The sequence below is a fragment of the Drosophila kikkawai genome, chromosome 3R (genome assembly GCF_030179895.1).
Source record: "Drosophila kikkawai strain 14028-0561.14 chromosome 3R, DkikHiC1v2, whole genome shotgun sequence".
Lineage (NCBI taxonomy): Eukaryota > Metazoa > Arthropoda > Insecta > Diptera > Drosophilidae > Drosophila > Drosophila kikkawai.
Window position 1 is genome coordinate 33,121,454 of NC_091731.1, and position 18,200 is coordinate 33,139,653.

General features: G+C 37.9%; 2 protein-coding genes across 15 annotated transcripts in view; one reads left to right on the forward strand and one right to left on the reverse strand.

The window, feature by feature from the left end:
• nompB (intraflagellar transport protein 88-like protein nompB) overlaps positions 1 to 18,200 on the forward strand; it is a 55,222-nt gene that overhangs the window by 9,221 nt on the left and 27,801 nt on the right. For 4 of the 13 annotated variants that reach the window (XR_011445192.1, XR_011445191.1, XM_070286871.1 and 1 more), the window contains one exon: positions 14,045 to 14,295. The exons of 3 other annotated variants lie outside the window; for them this stretch is intronic. The gene's annotated coding sequence lies outside the window, so the exon portion shown is untranslated. Of the gene's footprint in view, positions 1 to 5,024; positions 5,044 to 8,070; positions 8,090 to 14,044; positions 14,658 to 15,856; positions 15,872 to 18,200 lie in introns of those variants that run through there. 6 more of the 13 variants (XR_011445194.1, XR_011445193.1, XR_005990836.2 and 3 more) reach the window with 6 other exon arrangements.
• LOC108073716 (uncharacterized) lies at positions 375 to 16,016 on the reverse strand. 2 transcript variants are annotated; one of them, XM_070286873.1, is made up of 4 exons: positions 15,873 to 16,016; positions 8,987 to 9,234; positions 1,871 to 3,608; positions 375 to 1,230 (listed from the first exon to the last, which is right to left on the reverse strand). In XM_070286873.1, exons 2-4 carry the CDS (start codon positions 9,029 to 9,031, stop codon positions 452 to 454), a joined length of 2,562 nt encoding a protein of 853 aa, XP_070142974.1. In that variant the 5' UTR covers positions 9,032 to 9,234; positions 15,873 to 16,016; the 3' UTR covers positions 375 to 451. The 2 variants fall into 2 exon arrangements, with proteins under 2 accessions (XP_070142974.1, XP_017020951.1); XM_017165462.3 differs by lacking the exon at positions 15,873 to 16,016 and adding an exon at positions 15,733 to 15,796.

Below are 18,200 nucleotides of genomic sequence, written 5' to 3' on the forward strand. Positions count from 1 at the left end.
CTCAACTAGCGCTACGAACTAGGGGTAACTACGTGTCTATTTAGGCTATCTAGGTTATCTAGGCTAAACTAAAATACGACTTGGATCACATTTGAATGCCCTTGCAGCTGGCTCCTCAGCGGGGGAGTGCGGGGTGATGGTTTTTTCATATTTTTAACACTTGCAGAAACAAACTTTTTGAACTTGGAAAACATAATTTGTTTACGAAAATTTAAGGTTTTAAAAGGATATATTATGCTTAATAAATAATATGGAAGATGGGAAGAATTTAAATATATTTTTGAGTCATTGAAAATATCCAGCTTTTACTTAAAAAATATCCTTCTTAAACATCTTTTTAAATCAATAAAAATATGAAAATCTTCACCCATTAAAGCTCTATTTTCTGCCATTTTTTCCAAGTTTCAAAAAATGTATTTCTTCGAGTGCAGAGTGACCGCCATGGCCCCCCCTATTTGAGCTTGAGAAACGTGAGCAACGCCTTCTGAATCAGACTGCGATTGATGGTGGAGTCAGCGGTATAACGCACTCCCCAGAGGTTCCCATCGTTATGGTCCACTACTCCATACTCGCCGACAATGAAGCCGTCGTCGGTCTTCTCCTCCACTCGGTACTTGCGATAGTTACGTCCCTCGACCACGTACGCCACTTTGTCCTCGTCTTCGGGTGCTCCAGCTGCCCCTTCCTCGCCCGAGGAATCACCCTCAGATGTGGTCTCTCCATTTCCATCCCCATCCCCGCCATCATCCGAATAATCGTTGGCATTTGCATTGTAAACCACCGAGCCACGTCCTCTGTTGATGCCACGAATGGTGCTCGTCGTCGCTGGACCAGCTGGCGTAGTGGCCACTGCTGCAGTGCCACCGCTGCCACCGCCTCCCTGTACTCCATGGGCCCGTCCGTTTGTCATAACACTAACGGACTCCTCGATTTCGTAATTCTGCTCCGAGGTCGGAGTATAGAGCTCGGGGCGCTCGGTGGTAAAGTGTTGATGGTGCTGCGCCCTAGATGAGGATGGGGAGTGGGCGGAGTGGGCTCCAGATGCCACGGCTGAGGAGGATGAGGATGAGGAGGAGGAGCTACTGCTGGAGCTAGAGCTGTATGAATAGCCTCCGCCGCCGCCGCTGCTGCCTGACCCCGACGATGGAGATGATGATGGCGGAGCCGTGGATGCCGATGCCGTAGCTGCTCCATGTTGGTGTGCGAATTTGGCAACACACTTGACTAGATCTGCAACAAAAGATGATGTTTGATAAGTTCAAGATTAGCTAGCCGGGGTTCATGTGGGGCTTAGCCCGTGCGTTGTCGCTGTCTGTCACAATTCATAGGTACACTATGCCACAGGTGTGGTTTTAAGGAAATGAAACTATTTACTAATTAAATAGTCTGAGAAATAAATAATTAGATTTACTTTTGGCTAAGTAAAACTGATTTTGAGCTCCTTGATGCGATTTAAAGATATTTGCAATTATCCTAAACCTCCTTGGAATTTATAATGGCTTCTAATCTATCATCAAAGTGATTTGGTTAAACGTAAGCCGTGATATATGATTAATCTGCTTGAGTTCCGAAATTGATCTCTTTAATTTATGCAATTGCAACACGAGCCCTGCTGAGCAGTGTAATTTGCTTAAGCAAACTTACAGAGGAAGAAAAAGTTTTATATAATTGACTTTCTTTCAAAATAAAGATGTTATAAATATTAAATTGATAAAACAAATATTTTTCTTTTGTTTCCCAGAATACTATTAAATAATAAACATAAGTTGCTCTTCAAGGATAATCTGTACTAGTTTATATTAAGTCTTTTTCTCCTGTGTACCTTCAAACCACGCTTCAGATTCCGACTCCAACTTGGACTTAGACTCACCTCTGTTGGGCAATCCTTTGGCATTTTGATTAGAATGTTGATGCGGCAGTGATGAATGCTGACGTTGCTCCCAGCAGGGACGTGGCTGCTGTGGCTGTTGCTGGTAGTTTGGACCTGGCTTCGATGAAATTGGCTCCAATAGATGCGGCTGCGGTGCATTCAATAAATCATAAGGCAATTTATCCAAATTGAAGAGTACGCGCCGCGTTGGATGAGCTTGTGGCGGATGTTGCTGCTGCTGCGATTGATGCTGCTGCTGCTGCTGCTGGTAGCTGTGATAATGATGCTGCCAAGTGGTGGGCCTTATGCTGCTGCTGCTGCTAGGAGGCTTTAGTGTGGTGACCCTGCTGACCACTGCTGCTGCCGTTGTAGTTGCTGCTGTGGCAGATGTTGTGGCTGCTGTTGGCGTTGTTGCTGTTGTGCTCTGGGCCTCGCCGAAAGCGATGCGCGAGACAATCGCTGGTCGTGGTCTAGATCTGGGCGGCAAAAACGTTGTGGGAACCACCGGCTGCTCCGTGCTGGTGCTACTCCCAGATATCGGGCTGGGATGAGAAGTACTTCCCGCTGGGGTGGCTGCAGTGCTGGTCACTGTTTGTGGCCAGTAAGTCTTGGCGGGTTCTCCATAGACCTTCGAGGGTTGTCCGTAAACCTTGGCTGGTTCCGAGTAAAATTTCGAGGGCTGTCCATATACCTTCGAGGGCTCCGAGTATACCTTCTCGGGCTGACCATACATTTTGGCTGGCTCGGAGTAAACCTTGGCTGGTTCTGAATAAAACTTACTCGGCACACTGTACATTTTCGAAGGAACCGAGTAGAACTTGGCTGGCTCCGAGCCATGTCCATGTTTCAGGCTCTCACTCACATTCCTCTGGGCCTCGGCCAGGATGCCGCTCCTCGACTGCTGCCAGGCTTGCAAATCATCTACATTCTGGCTGATGGAGCTATAGGATATGGACCGAGACTGGGGTCCTCTGCCCTGCTTGGTGTCATGATAAATTACTGTTTGAAAGGGCAAACCTGCTCCTGCCCCAGTTCCAGCTCCCGTTCCCGTTGCCTCCTCTGTCTGGTTCTTCAAAAACGAATGCATTGAGGAGGCTGAGGCCGCTAGCAAAGGAGCTGCCAACACATTCTGTATATTAGAGGCACTGTTCAGGGAATCCCCTTCAGCATCCATGGAATCCCCAGCCAATCGGGGCTCCGTTTCCTCAATGGAAAGTTCACTTTTGTGCGAGCGATTTACAAAATCAGAGCCACTTCCTGTGGGACTTCCCTGGGCTTCCCTGCCCTTTGAAGGGCCTCTCTTGCTAGAGGAGCTCACACTCACGGCCACCACTTTCACCTCATCGCTGGAAGAGGACTTCCCCGACTTGCTACCTGAATTTGGAGCATCTTCGAGGAATACTATCTTACTGCCTGAGGTCACCAACTTGACCACCTGCTTGGAGTCTGAATCCTCTACAGCGGGATTGTTGCCGGAACTAAGGGAATTCCTGTAGCGATTCCTGCTGCCATCCAAACTCCTGCCCGTGGCCATTCGCTGGCGGGTATGAGGATTCGGCGATGTTGAGGCGGTGGACTCTGCTCTGCCCTCAAAGTCCTGTTCACTGCTGTGCAGACTTCGCTGCTGGTCATCGTGGTCTAGGAAGAGCTTGAGGAACTCGTTGCCTGCGATGAGTTCACTCTGTCGACTGCCAGGCAAAGGAGCGGGAGCGGGACGTGTCCAACAACCGGACATCATCTGGAATTGAGATATGAAAAATTAATAGATTTTTTTTTATTTAAAAATTTGCTTTGTCTATATAAGTCAATAAATACATTTAAATAGATTTTCTGTCTTTGATCACTGCCTTGCACATGCAATCGTCACCTAGGGTGATCGCATCCAGAGCTTATCTCAGCAATCTATTTATAAATTTGCGTAATTAAAATATCATTTGGAGCGATCGACGATCGATGCTATACTATAAATCCATATGTCTTCATGTCGCGCACAAATATGCATAAGTCATGCAATGAGATCTTGGGCTCGGGACCTCAACTCAACTCGACTCTACTCTCGATTTGAATAATAATGCGGCCGGGGTCTATTAAGACATCGGAACATCGGAATGCCATGGCACCGGCTCCGTTTGAAGTGGTGCATGTTGCTCCCTGGTCAAGTGGCGTATGTGGCATAATTAACCGCGTTGCGGCGATTCGAGAGCTCAAGTGGGTGGTGGCGTAAGGTAGCGAAAACAGCGATCGGACAAACAGTTCCAGGCACAAGCCCAGGCACTTCGCATCGGAATCCGTTCAAGTGTAAAAATGGAAACATTACTTAAACAATCAATCTGTCAGCGTGATATTTATGTTGTTATTGATTTGCCTGCATTTCCCTGACTCATCTCGACCTGTTTTTAAGGGCTTAATGAATAGTATTTCCGGATTTAAGGACAAGTTTTGTGGATATGGAACTCCTTTGATCAAGTTGCAGTTTTTAATTAATTTATGTTTCCATGAGTAATGATTACTGGGAGTAGAACAGGATTTAGTCATCAGTTCTTTGAGGCTTAAAGTTTGACTAATAAATTAAGTCATGGTTCCAAGGGGAAGTAATGTAGGGCTGACTCAGCTAATGGGTAAAAGTTAAGTATTTTTGATTTCCATTATATAAATTCTTGTTAAATGTATACTAAAATTTTCCTTAAATATGATAAAACATAGAGAAACTCTTTAGAATATAACATTATATATTCATTTATGGGTAGATTCATATTTTTTCAGTTAGCTTTTACTGTGTTTTCTTATTTATATTTTATTCTAAAACACTAATAAAATATTTTAGCTATAAAAACAAATATATATACCACTTCTTTCAGTTAACCTTCATAGAAAATAAACACCCCAAAGTAGATTTATAAAGTATATTAGGCTTACCTAATATAACCCATTAATTTCCTTTACTTAATAATAATCTACATTTACATTCATATCTCCGCTATACTGTTTGAACATTGCATTGCGAATTCATGGCCAAAGATCGGCCATAAATCGTTATCAGCGCCAAGCTCACTAACACACACACACCCACCGCAAAAACAAAAGACTTAGGGCACGAACTTGCCCTCCCTATCCACATTGAGCTAATAAAACATATTTATGGTTATATATCCAGCTATCGCTCAGCAATATTAGCATTGCTAATTGCATTATGGCAGATCATTTACCATCGGACACACTTTTGATCCACGGCTAACCCATTGAAATATAATAATCGACTTCGAATTGGAAAGGCGCAAATTGAAAACAATGAAAAATGGCGAAAATTGAATCGAATATTAATGGAAGCCGACGATGCTGAACATAATAGCATAATTATTCAAGCTCTTGGTAAATAAGCCTCAAATAAAAAATATAATAGAGTATAAATACACCCCCTGAGCAAGAACAATAACAACATCCGGCAGTGCAGTGGGCGCCTGTCGCCGGGCATTTTCTAGAGCAGAGCCGATCTGAGCGATTGCATCTACACACTCGCAGCTCGGAACACCTTCGCACATGTGCTAAAGTTACCTGACTTGACCAGCTCAGCCCAGCCCAGCCCAGCGGAGCCAGTCACTTAGATCGGTTAGTCATCCGGCGGGACTTGGGTCGCCTTGCCTTTTATGTCTAAAATTGCAGAAGTAACTGACCGCGGGCGTTGAATGGATACAAAAAAAAATGGAAAAGCGACAGTGGTCGCCACTTAGCATTGACACCAAATTAACGGCTTGGCTAGCCAGCGACAAAAGGGCTGCGTAAGACAAAAGGTAAACGTTCTAAAAATAATTACGAAATAATGAATAAATCCCAACAATGAGCATTCCTCTCCCATTGTGAAGTTATTCGAACCGCCTGGTCAGTGACGTGCTCCAGTTTAATGAATGAACACGGCTCGGGGATCTCTTACCGACGGGCTTCAGACCCATGATAGGCAATTATTAATCTTGATTGATTTATCACAACCTGCTTTGGTTTTTTTGGATTTGGACTTTAAGATTTCGATTGGAGATCGGAGATCGTAGATTTTTTTAATCCTGTTCGACATTCTTTTGCACTTATCATTTATCATTCGATTGTTGCACTGGTGACAATTTTCACGGCTGTCAACTTAGCGGAAGTGTCAAAAACTGCTATGTATGGAAAAATATAAAAAATATACGAAATACTTTCAGAACGCCAGCACCGTGGCAATATTACCTATCCGCCTTGTGGTGCGCGTGAATAGAGATCAAACAATTAAGCAATAATTACGCCTTAATGAGCACTCTCTTTATTGGGCTCAATTGTCCCACTCGATTGGCTTTCAAGTGCCGATCCACCACCAAACTCGAGATACTGGACACTCGATACTTTTAATTAGCTCCAATCATCGTGATTTCACACAACGCCACGAGTTGACAGATTGAATTCATGTTTTGAGTTATGCAAATTTCGGAAGTATTTTCATACCACTTGATTTGCCGATGATTGATCTGGAAGCTGGTAACAGGATTCGGCCAATGACTCAACGCGGGCCACGAACTTGCCACACACATTGACTATGCTTTTAGCTATCGAATGCGGAAAAAGTCATGTAACTTTAACATTTCTGCATAATCCAAACGGTTTCTTCGGGCGTTTCGTTCACTCTAGAAGTGGGCGGTCACCACAAGGAGCAGCAACCGCTACTGGAGCTGTGCTGCCCAGTCGGTGGCCAAGTGAATGTGTCAGCGAGTCCATTTTCCCGGCCTAAACTGGCCCCGGACAAAGTCTAATCTCTACCACCCGCTGTCGTCAGCTGTGGCCACATTGTGTGCACAATATTATAATATTACAAGACAACGCCAGCAGCGTTTTTTTTTCGGGTCCGCCTTCGCCAAGGCACTTTTAGAAAAATGGGTGTAACTTCGAGAAATGCTTGTAAAATATAAAAAATTTTATGCCTAACGAAGAAACCTATAATTCTTGGAAAAGTTTTATGAATTAGTATACAACTTGTTATATTTTAATTTCAATTTAATATTCTTATATAAAATTAACTCCTTTACTATAATTTCTCCCAGTGCTCCTATCTCTCAATCGATCTTCCAGCCAAGTGCAGCCCACATTAGGGCAGTGCCACGCTCAATGCCACTAGAGTTTGGGCCCAGAATCAGACTCGAATTCGCTCTAAATTGCAGCTATCAACTTGGTTCTGTGGCACAAAAACACACATTTATTAATTACATGGCAGAGACACACCACAACGAACATAGATTTGTGTGGGAAATTAACCCATGGCGGCGCCAGAACGTTTAAAAACAACTTAAAACCACATAAACAATACAAGTCATTGGTATAAATTTGCATGTTTGGCTCAATCATCATGGATGGACTTTGGTGGGTTAACAATTGAGAAGAGAAAAGCCGAGTTTAGAATGTAGTTGCACCACGGCAACCACAGCGGCCAGCACCACTCCCTGCCCCGCTGTGCATAATTTGCAAATTGCCGTCGTCATCGCCATCGAATGGCCAAAAGACGGGGTCTGAGTTTTAGTTTTGAGTTTCTTTGAGACACAAACAGAGCCACAGTTTGGAGGCACACAGAAAACAGAGGCCAGTTGCACAAATACACTGAGGAAAATAAAAGTAATACGAATTTTTAGGCCCTTTGGAGATTTAATTATAAAATTAATATTCAAATTATAATTTTCTTTAGCGTTTAAATGAAGTTTTCTTAATTAAATAATACAGCATTATTTTTTTTAATATTTTCCAATTGAGTAATATTGTTTAAGAGAACTAAAACCTTTAAATTTTTACAAGTTTAAGCAGTTTAAAGTTTAACAAACAATTTTATTGAATATTAATAATGAATTCGTGTCCTAAGACTTTTGTTTTTTTTAAGGATAAATGATGGAAATTGTGACAGAAATTAAAAAAAAAAATTTAAAAATTAATTAACACTAAGAAAAACTTTTTTAAATCAAATAAATTTAGTAAATTATGCAAAAATTTGTTTTAAGTGAAAAATAAAAACCACAGATCCTACTAAAAAATTTTTGGAATCTAAGAATTTAACACTTTAAATAAATTTGTATTAAAAATTTAAAATATATATTTTCTCATTTTATAAATCAATATATACATTTATATTTAATTTATATTTTTTTTGCATTTATTTATATTTTCTTTTAAAAAATCCATCATTTTTTTTCAAGGTACAACCAGCAACCGTCTGCATTTGAATCGCGTGCAATTATTTAGTTTACTCGGCTCCAGTTAGCTTTACTTTACTCCACATTACTCACAATCAACTCGGTCTGTCTAATGAGCAGTCAATAAAGTGCGGCCCAGACACAACAGAGCGAGTGTGTGGTAAAAATTAATTCCGAAATGCATTCAAAGCCAGCCAGCCTGTGAGAGCCGCTGCTAGATAATGGATGATTTGGGCCAATAAAGCCGAAGTCGGCTAACAAATGGAGTGCGATCGCACCATTAAACCATTTTTCATAAAACGCATTGGCCAAACGAATAGCTAATGGAGCACCGCCTGTGAATGCATTTGGCAACTGGTTGCAACGACTGCAACGCCTGTGACTGGATGAGGTCTCAATATTGGTGTCCAAAGTCTTTTAACCTGGGGTTAACCTGTGGAAGCCATTTGAAACAATTACGATTGGGCTGCGATTGTTCAATCGGAAATCGTGTGGAAAGAAAATGCAACTTTCCAAGTTGAAGATCAGTGAAAATTTTTCATTGATTGATTGATTGTTTTTTGGGTTGTGATGAAAGGCAAAAAGAGTTCATTAGGTGTTATGGGTAAAGGGGTTACTTCAAGAAAAATGTCTTTGAATTCTAAGAATACATATAGGAAATGCTATAAATACCACCCTTACATATCGTCTAATTACTCTAAAAACTACTTTCAATTAAATACATCAAATTAAACACTTGTGTTGGGTTTTATTTTAGATTTTCTTAGACCCAAAACTAGTTTAATTCGTCGGCTTAAAAGACCAAACTAAGCCTTGAACTTAAGTGGTCAGTGTTTTTGGCCAACAAATTCCCTGGAATTCTTGGCACACCTGACCATAAATAACCGTCAGCAATCAGCGCCTTAATGCGCACACTTACCAGCAGCAGAAAGGCGAATTTGAGGAGCCAGCAAAAGTGTGCCATGTCGGTTGATTCCAATCCAAAACCACCTGTCCACCAGTCGCTCCCGGGAGTTAATCAAGCGCTTTAGTGGCTTCTTTGTTCTGTTTCTCCAGATCCAGAACCAATCTGCTCTTAATGGGCGCACTTCCTCAGATGTGATTCATCTCATCTCGTGTGGACCATGGTCTCGCTCTGGGCCACTGTCGCTCGCGAATGCTTAATGGCTGCAATTAAGCGAAAGACAAGGAGCTGGAATTAGTGCAAAATGGTCAAGAAGTAAATACAAAAGCGGTAAAAAGTATAGTAACCCTCGCTCCCATGGCAAAATCATTTGCAAAAAACATATAACAAATGGCGTTGCGTTCAATCGATAAGCGATGGGAAATATCCAAGCCAAATGTCAAGGTGCATTTCACACCAGAAATCGCCGAGTGTCTGCGGCACTTGCAGCTAATTTCAAGAGTTTCAGCAAATTCCGAAGCCATCTGTCTACACTTAAAGATATGGAAGTTTATTTTTAGGTTTAAGGTTGCCAAAAAATTGAGTTTATAATAAGTTAATTAGATTACTAAAGTCCTGGTTAAAGCCATTTTCTTTAATTTGTTTATATTTATATATTATTAAGAAAGTGCTAAGGGACTCTTAAAATTTTAAAGAATCCTTTACTAAGCTTAAAAATATTAATTATTTTATTTTATTCATAGTTTTACCCTGTACCTTCCGTGCATGATTGCCTCTATCAAGTTCAAAGACAATTAAGGGCTAGTTCTTTATGTTTTTTTCGGGGTGTAGAAGAATCATTGAACTTGTATTGGCAACAGGTTGGCAACAGCAAACCGGCAACAACTACTAACCACCAGCAAGTGGCTAGAAGCAGCCAAAGTGGCAACAAGCTGCACACAGTCTTGGCCAGAAAAACAAACCGAGAGCCGACTGTCGAGAGTCTAGAGTCTAGAGTCGAGAGTTAAGAGCCAAGCCCAGGCCTAGACAGATGCTCAGTCGTCTGTTGCAATTTCAACATATTTATAATTAATGGCAAGGTATTTTGATAGCTTTTTGTTGCTGGTGCTGCCAGCAATTGGCATGCCATTGAAGTGATGAGTTTGATTTTGGCCAGCCATAATTTAATTAACCGTTCTCTGGCATTTCCGCCACACAGACCATGTAATTAAAAGCCAAGCCAAAGTCAAATCCATAAAACATTGAAACAAAAAAACAGCCGGGTAAGAAATCATATTTTTTGTTGTGTCTTGGAGCTAGACAAAAGCCGAAAGCGAGGAGAGTTGAAGCCGAAACCAGTTCTAATTCTTATCAAGCCTTCTTCACAGTCCATATAATTACTCATCCCGTCTGTGGATATATTTTTTTTATGTTAACCTCTTCTTCAGACAGCGTTCAATGGCTTTAATTACTAAGGAATTCTGCGGGGAAAACAAATATGTTTATGGCCATCAGGCATCTCATTAAAAACGAAAGTTTCGTTCTTTGGCTTAAAGCGGCAGCTCATTAGTTAGCCAGAAAGAACCTCCCCTCTTATTTAAGCCGGCATCTATTATTTTTTATTCTATACTATTCTCCTCTATTCACCTTTTCTGACGTCATCTCAATTTCTTTTTTTCTCGAATTTTAAGCCATTCTTTTGTTAGTTCTTTGGCCTTTTCGCGTGTTTTATCTTTGTTTGTAAAGATGTTCAAGAAAGTAAAAGTTGGTAAGGGCTTAAACGAGCAAGCCTTGCTAAGCATTTTGTTCACACATTTATTATCCGCAGTTAAACGTCTCTAAATTACAACTAGTCTTTAACTATCAAGCTGCACCCATAATTGTCATAGGAATTAGAATCGCAATCTGTTCTAGTTCTGACTTTACATGGAAGCCGGCATATATCACAGACGTCACTTGGGTTAAGGCCAAAAGCAAACTAAGTTGACCAGAAGAGTTTCTTGAATTGGTAATACTCTTTTGTATTATTTACAAATAATTTTGTGTGTTTTATTAAAAGTAATTAATTATTTTCTTGAAAGCATCATATTTTTAGAGCCAAACGAGTTTTGTGGTTTTGTTGGGAAGATGTTTAAATTAAAGAAATTAATGATGAGTTAAGTTTTATAGGCAGTTTGAAAAGGTGAGAGACCATGGAAAAAATAAACGTGTGTAAGATGATTATGTTGGAATAAAAAAATTTGTAAAAATTAATTAGTTGGGTTTTTAGATATGAAAGTGAAAGTTAGAGGGTTTTGTAGAAGTTGTAAATAGTTCTCAAGCCTTATACACTTTTATGAATAACTTGTTAATAAATATCGAATTAATTTATAATATTAATAAATTTTTAATTAGATAATTCTAATTCCCATTTCTATAAAGCGTAGCAAAACCCTTTCCTATTTATAGTTAATTTATATTCATTAAACCACAACATGCCCTTGAAAAAGTCGTAGAATATTTACAAATATAAAAGTCACCCAAGGGAATTTCAATTAATATAAAATTAAATAAAAATCAAACTTTAAATATATTTATTTATATATATTTCTTGATCTTTCAACTGATTCTTGAGCAGTATGGCGACCGCAAGTTGGTCTTGAAATCGCAATGTTTAATGGAATTAAAAAGCAATCGCTTTCGCACTCGAACTCGTGAATGCCCATTGGCGTTACTTAATTTGTGCCGCACTCACACTCTCAGTTAGCAGTTAGTATATAAATTAGAATGCTAATCGATGGCTATGGATACGCCCTGAAAGCGGCCAGGGAACTTCGACTTCTACTTTGGCAAGAAACTCTACATAGATCGAGGCGGCAAAGTAAGAACGGAGACAATGGCAGCTGACAGATTCCGGTTAATAAACTTGATTTAAAACCAGAAGTGAACAGTGCGGGCAAAAGGTAATGGCAAATAAATTGCTACTAAGTACCCACACAATGCATGGCAATTCGAGTGACACAAGACCAAACAAAAGGCGAAAATAAAATGTGTAACAAATGGACAAACGTGGCCCGCACCCGCAATTCACTCCAGTTATAGATTCAGATTCCGATTCCGAATCACAGACGGCGGACGAGACAAGTGTTGGACCCTGTGACAAATTGTCAAACATTCGCATTCTCATTCCAGCAACTCGGAAAGTGTCGCACGACGATTGCAATTCATTAACAATCGAAGTGGAGTCGATACAAAGTCTACTGGATATTCAGTACTCTTTTTTTATTATTTAGATTCAAGCTGAGTTGAGGGACGGACAGGCTCAAAGCCATCAGAAGAAGGGAGGAGGCCACACGTCGTATACGTTATGTTATTAAAATTAAAGTTGAGATGGAGAGTACAACAAATATGACAATAAGATATACTTAAGATGAAAAATTGAGGAAAATGGTAGAATTTAGTTCAAGGATGAAGAATTTGGTGAAATAATTATTAGAATATATAAAAGTTTAAACAAAGATCACGAAAATGTATAGGAATTCATTTAAATTGGGTTTCATTTGAGTAAAGCCCCTCCTAAAAATATTCTTAAAAATATTTATTAAGTTAAGTTATTTATTAAGCTAAATTTTACATATAAAAACAACATTTTATCTTTGAATAGGAGCCTTAAAACTTACAGGAGTTCTAACGAAATTGCTGAAACATCTTTAGCCTAATATAGGTTTTATTTTTAAAGCTTAGAACTCAGGAAACTCCATTAAAATATAAATAGAAAAAACAAAACAATTTTTAACGACATAAGAAGTAGTAAAAATGGCAAATTATTTTAAGAAATAAAAACTCCAACTCAGCGAATAAAACTTGTCTGCCAAGTTATGTTAAGTTTACGACTTTAACTTCCGATCGCGGTTAAAAGGGATATTAATGTGCCAAAGAATTAAGATCAGGAAAATAGCTAAAAGAGGCTTATACATAATACACCTCATTCAAATAAGGGTAACCTCCTTCAAGGGTATAAACAAGAAAAACACGACAAAGTCAATGCAAAAGCCAAAAACCCTGCCAAAGTCACAAAAACACATTCGGCCAAGCTCTAATTGGAGCATTTTTCCATGGAATTTCCAAGAGTTTATTGCCCTCCCCGCCCGGTGGCCGCTTGGGTATTTGTCATCGCATTGTTGCGGTGCAAAAAAAATAAAATAAAGAGAAGCCGAAACTTTGGCCAAAATAGTGCAATCCCAAACAAGTTTGTTTATTTTTTTTTTTGTACAGGTCGTGCGACTTTGAGGCGTTTTGTCAGCCGCTTTGTGGGTTTCGTTTTCTATTTTGTATTTCTCTATTTTTTTCCAGTTGGTGGCATATAATTTGTTAATCTGACTTTTTGCAGCCTCTAATTGTTTTGGCCAAAAAGCTTAAGCTACTGGCCACTGCAGGCCGTTTGCGCTGCAATTAAGCTTTTAATAATAATTTTGTTAAAAAAAATGTTGAACGCTTTGGCAACGCTTTTGCCCACTTTTGCAATCTGGCTTAGAATGTGTTGTGGCCAAAGGAAAAATTATATACATTATCGATATGAGTTTGATTTGATTGATTAAGGGTCGCGCTAAGGCTACGAACATGTTGTTTAATGACAGGAGTGTTTATTTAATTTAATGTTTGCAATTACTTTGAGTTATTTCAAATAAAACATTAAGACTTGTAGCATGTTGATTGAGTGATTATTTAGTTTTCTAAGAATGCAATGGTTTAGAATGGACATCCGGTTTGAATTACCAAGAATTCTTATTTCCAAAATATTTTTAAAGGCCTGTATACTTTTATTAAATTTAAAATTTTAAAGATCAACAACTTGTACATTTTATTATATTCAGTTACGTTTATAATATGCACTGATTTATTACACTAATTGGTCATAAAAGTAAACACCCATTAACTGGGCTATTATTAAACCAAACAAGTCTCATTTTTTAATCGCAAGTGATCTAAATTAATCCAATTGAGAACTTAACCTGAATGAGTCTCGATTCTTATGGGAATCAATTATGTTTTTATTAATAGAGTACAAATTTAATTATGAATAAAATTAATAGCATTTTTTTTGTTTTGTTTTAGGACCTCAGCCATTGCAAACAAGATCGTAAATTATGCTGCTGGTAAATTGCTGCCATTAATTTTCCTTCACCGAAGAAACAATCCATTGCACACAATTACTGCCCTTGGAGGTGGTGTATGTATATTGGAAGCTTTTCCTTGGCATTCAGCTGGCAGCGGACTTTCAATCTGACAAATCTGAAATTAATTCACTCCACGGCGATTCGGTATTATTATTATTTCGGATTTGAATGCCAGCGCTGGGACAGTGGGTCAGTAAATCAACTCTCAATTACAGCGGCCCGTTAATTATTACAGTAAACTCAAAATAAGCAGGGCGTCTAAATTACAGGGCCCAATGTCTGCCAAATAATGAGATATACCGTCATCTCCATACGCCATTAAAGCCTCATTTGTCGATCGACCAAAGCGGAGAGATAGACATCTCCCCTGCAAAAGAAATTAATGGTTTCAACCACGCCTGTCCATCACCCTCATCAAGCCGGGCATCGAAATAGGGAATACAGCCCCAAAACAAAAGATCGAAATATTTTTTATTTTCTATCATTCAAATTTTAAAAACTTTTATGATTACACTTGGGGTAAAAAAGGTGTGAAATCCAAGTAAAAATTATTTTATTAAAAATATATATATATATTTATACAATTTTTAATGTACTTAAAAACCTTTTCTGATATTTATGGCAATTTTTTAGATTTAAAAAAGATTTTATTTGAATTTGTCAATTTTTTTAAGGTATTTTAAGGAATTTTGTAGATTTTAATTATAAGATTTCTGTTTTAAAAATGTTATTATTAAAATATAATGGGTATATTATACTTCTATTAACTTTTTTATATAGAAATATTTCCGTTTTGTAAAAATTAAAACTAAAATTTTAAAATTTGAAGCAGAATTTTCTATCAATGACATTTTTTTAATAAATAATAATGGGTCTTCAGTTAAACATAGTTTTCTTTTCCAACTTAAAACTCTTTTGATTATTAAATTAGATATTTCATAAATGTGTTTTAATTTCCTAAAACTTTCCTTGATCTTAAATCATATTTTTAAAAATTCCTGTCTAATTATATCCCCATAAATTTAGATTATTTGTTAATCAAAGTGTAGCAACCACCAATTGCACTTGCATGCCAATACACTGACTCACATTAAGACACCGCAAGACTTTCATCCGTGACCTTGAGAGCTGGCCGACATATTTTTTCGGAACTGCTCCACCTTTTCGGAACTCCCCCCGCCCACCACCTCCGCCCGATTTCCACAATTGAAGACAAATCCACTTTGTGGTAAAAAAACAGCAAACCAAAAAACCAAAACAAAAACAAAGCGTGCACGTTGAGCAAGGCAGCTTAAAAAAAAAACAACAAAATAATGCAGAAAAAACTGTAACAAAAATTAAAAACACAGCAGCAAAAACTTTGAGTGCAAAACAAACGAAAACCATTGGGTTAAAAAAATGCAAAAAAATAAAAAAACCAAAAGGGGGAGGAGAAGGCTGAGCATAAAAACGCGTTTGCACATAAAAAACTCTGTGGTTTTTTGGCCGATTTTGAGCTGTTTTGGCCAGCCAGCGATCTATATAAATATATATAGATAGTTAGATATATAGAGAGGGATTTTTGTTTTTATGGCCAGGCATATTATTAACCGTTACTGCGGCACAGCTTACCAATAATGCACCCACCACATTTATTGCTGTTACTGGCTTTTAATCCCTCGTCGTCGTCGTTGTTGTTGTTGTTATTGTTGGATTGGATTTGATTGTTAAGCTTTCTATATATATATATATATTTTTGTTGTATTTTTAGGAGTACGAGTACGAACCGTTCAATGCAATTGTTGCTAAGCCGTTGATTTTTTTCGTAAAATTGGAGCAATATTGGCGCGCGAGCTTTGACTGCGATTTGTTTATGGCTCTTTGCGGATTTATATATTTTGTTTAATTATTTTTAATGGTTTTACACACACACACACATACGCACACACACTCTGAAAACGCTGTATTTAACTGACTTGATCGAAAGCGGTCTTTTCTTAAACTTTATTTTTGTATTTTTTAACAGGAAAATCCTTGATTTTGGAACGGTCCTTAAATGGGTTTTCAGCTGTGTGGCTCGTTGCTTTTTGGGGATTTGGCCTTAGATTTTGGGCTGGCTAAATCGCTTTTCGGCGTTTAGAAGTAGAAGAAGGGTGGGGCTAATGGCTCTAAACTGAAAGATACTTTCACGACCAAAGACTACGTGCGTTTTTTTTAAGCCAGTCTAAGGCTATATATTCTGGCCAAGTGTCGTGCGCCGCGTTGCGTCCGTTTGGCTACAGCGTCCACAATTAACTGAAATTCCCACAGCGATCAGAAATTGATAAGTGCCGCCGCCGCTGCTGCTGGTGCTGGTGCTGCTGCCGTCGCCCAAGAAAAGCTTCGCTCCAGCTCGCTCTCGGCCAACTTAACCTGGCTTAAACCCAAAACCCAGCCAGAGCCACATTCACAGAACGCAGCCAAGTGCCAAGGCAACAACACGAAAGGCACCAGGCAAAAGCACCAGCCACCACAAGTACAACAACTACAGGGCAGAGACAGGCTAAAAACAACTCGAGTTGCTCAGGTTTTTGTCTTATTTTTTTCTTCTTTTTTTTTGGTCTTTTGGCCGCAGAACAAACGGCAAACACAGCTGCTGCTGAGGCCTGACTATTGCCACCAAACAAATCCGCCAAATTCAACAAACAAATGGACCCGAAAGACGTTCTCTCGCAGAAAACTTTGCACATTTTCAAAACTAGTATCACAGAGCCTAGCATAAGCTTGAAGTCCACTAGATTTAAACCAAAACAATCGCTTTAGATGGACTTTAATTGTTTTTGATGGAGTTTTAGCATCTCATTTATATAATTTTTTTAAATTTTTTTAATTTAAAGTACTTAATAATGTTGTTTTTGACCTGTCTATATACCTCTTTTATCTTTTTTTAGAGTTACTTTTTTTATTTAAACAAATATTTAAACAAGATCAAATCATTTGTTGGTTTTACACAAAAGCTCACCTGCCTTTTTACATTGTTTATTTTTAAACATTTTACTTGAAGTTGTTTTTGTTTTTATTTACACATTTTAAACTTGTGTCTTGCAAATATCATTGACTAGAGCTTGAGGTCCAAGGGGTTTTAAAAGTATAATTGTTGTTATTAGTTCTTAATCACGATTTTTAAGAGTTGTTAGTCATTTTTAAATGATTAAATAAGTATATTTTCTGCACAGTAATTTTAAAATTAAATTTATTAGGCCTTTCTAAACACAAATAAAATATGAAAAAGCTTCAAAAAAATGCATTTATACTTATAAATTCTACTTTCATTTTTTACTTTACTAGTAAAGACACTAACCCAAGTTGATAACTTGGCTTCAATTTTTTAGTAATGCTATTTTAGCTATTTTTAAATATTTATATATGTATATATGCGAGAAATAGCCTCCTTTAAAATCAGGGTTTATTCTTTAGATTTTCCAATTTAAATTATTAGCTTGACTTTATACAAAAACACAAAAATTATGGCTTTAAAAAAGGCTTACAGGAAAATTAGGAAATTAAATAGCCCTTCTTGGTGAGCATCCATTATTATTATTCATTTGTATTATTATTAAATTTTTTATAATTATAAAAACTATAAGGATAAAGCTTACTTCGAGAAGCTATAATTGAGCAACAATTTGTTTTAAAATAAAAATTTTTAAATTTTGTTTTGCAATCCTAAAATAACCAATAATAATTAAGTTATATAAAATGGGAAATATAAAATATAAGCAATTTTTTAAAAACAGTTTTCTGTAAAAATAAAACTAGGTCCGAGAGTTATGTGGATTTTAATGATATTACAATACGTATTTTCTTTTCAATTTGCAATTTTCTGAAAAATAAAAGAATAATATTAAAAACCAATAAATATCTTAGCCATGAGACTACAACTAATACCAAGTATCAATCGCAGCTATAATTTTAAGGTTCCCCTAAACCAGCAGCAAAATTCAATATAAACCAAGGCTCAACTAACCCTTCTCTTTTTTTTTACTATATTAAAATTTAAAGGAAAATCAAGCCAAAAACTACCACTTGTTTTTTCTAATTAAGAAATCTTTATTTCATATGTATTTCCCATATTC

Excerpts from the sequence above, each read along its gene's own strand:
- LOC108073716 (XM_070286873.1), bottom strand. The coding sequence starts at position 9,031 with ATGGCACACTTTTGCTGGCTCCTCAAATTCGCCTTTCTGCTGCTG. Across the intron at positions 3,609-8,986 it reads AATTCGCCTTTCTGCTGCTG|ATGATGTCCGGTTGTTGGAC; the intron begins GTAAGTGTGCGC and ends TCTCAATTCCAG. Across the intron at positions 1,231-1,870 it reads CAAAGGATTGCCCAACAGAG|ATCTAGTCAAGTGTGTTGCC; the intron begins GTGAGTCTAAGT and ends CTTTTGTTGCAG.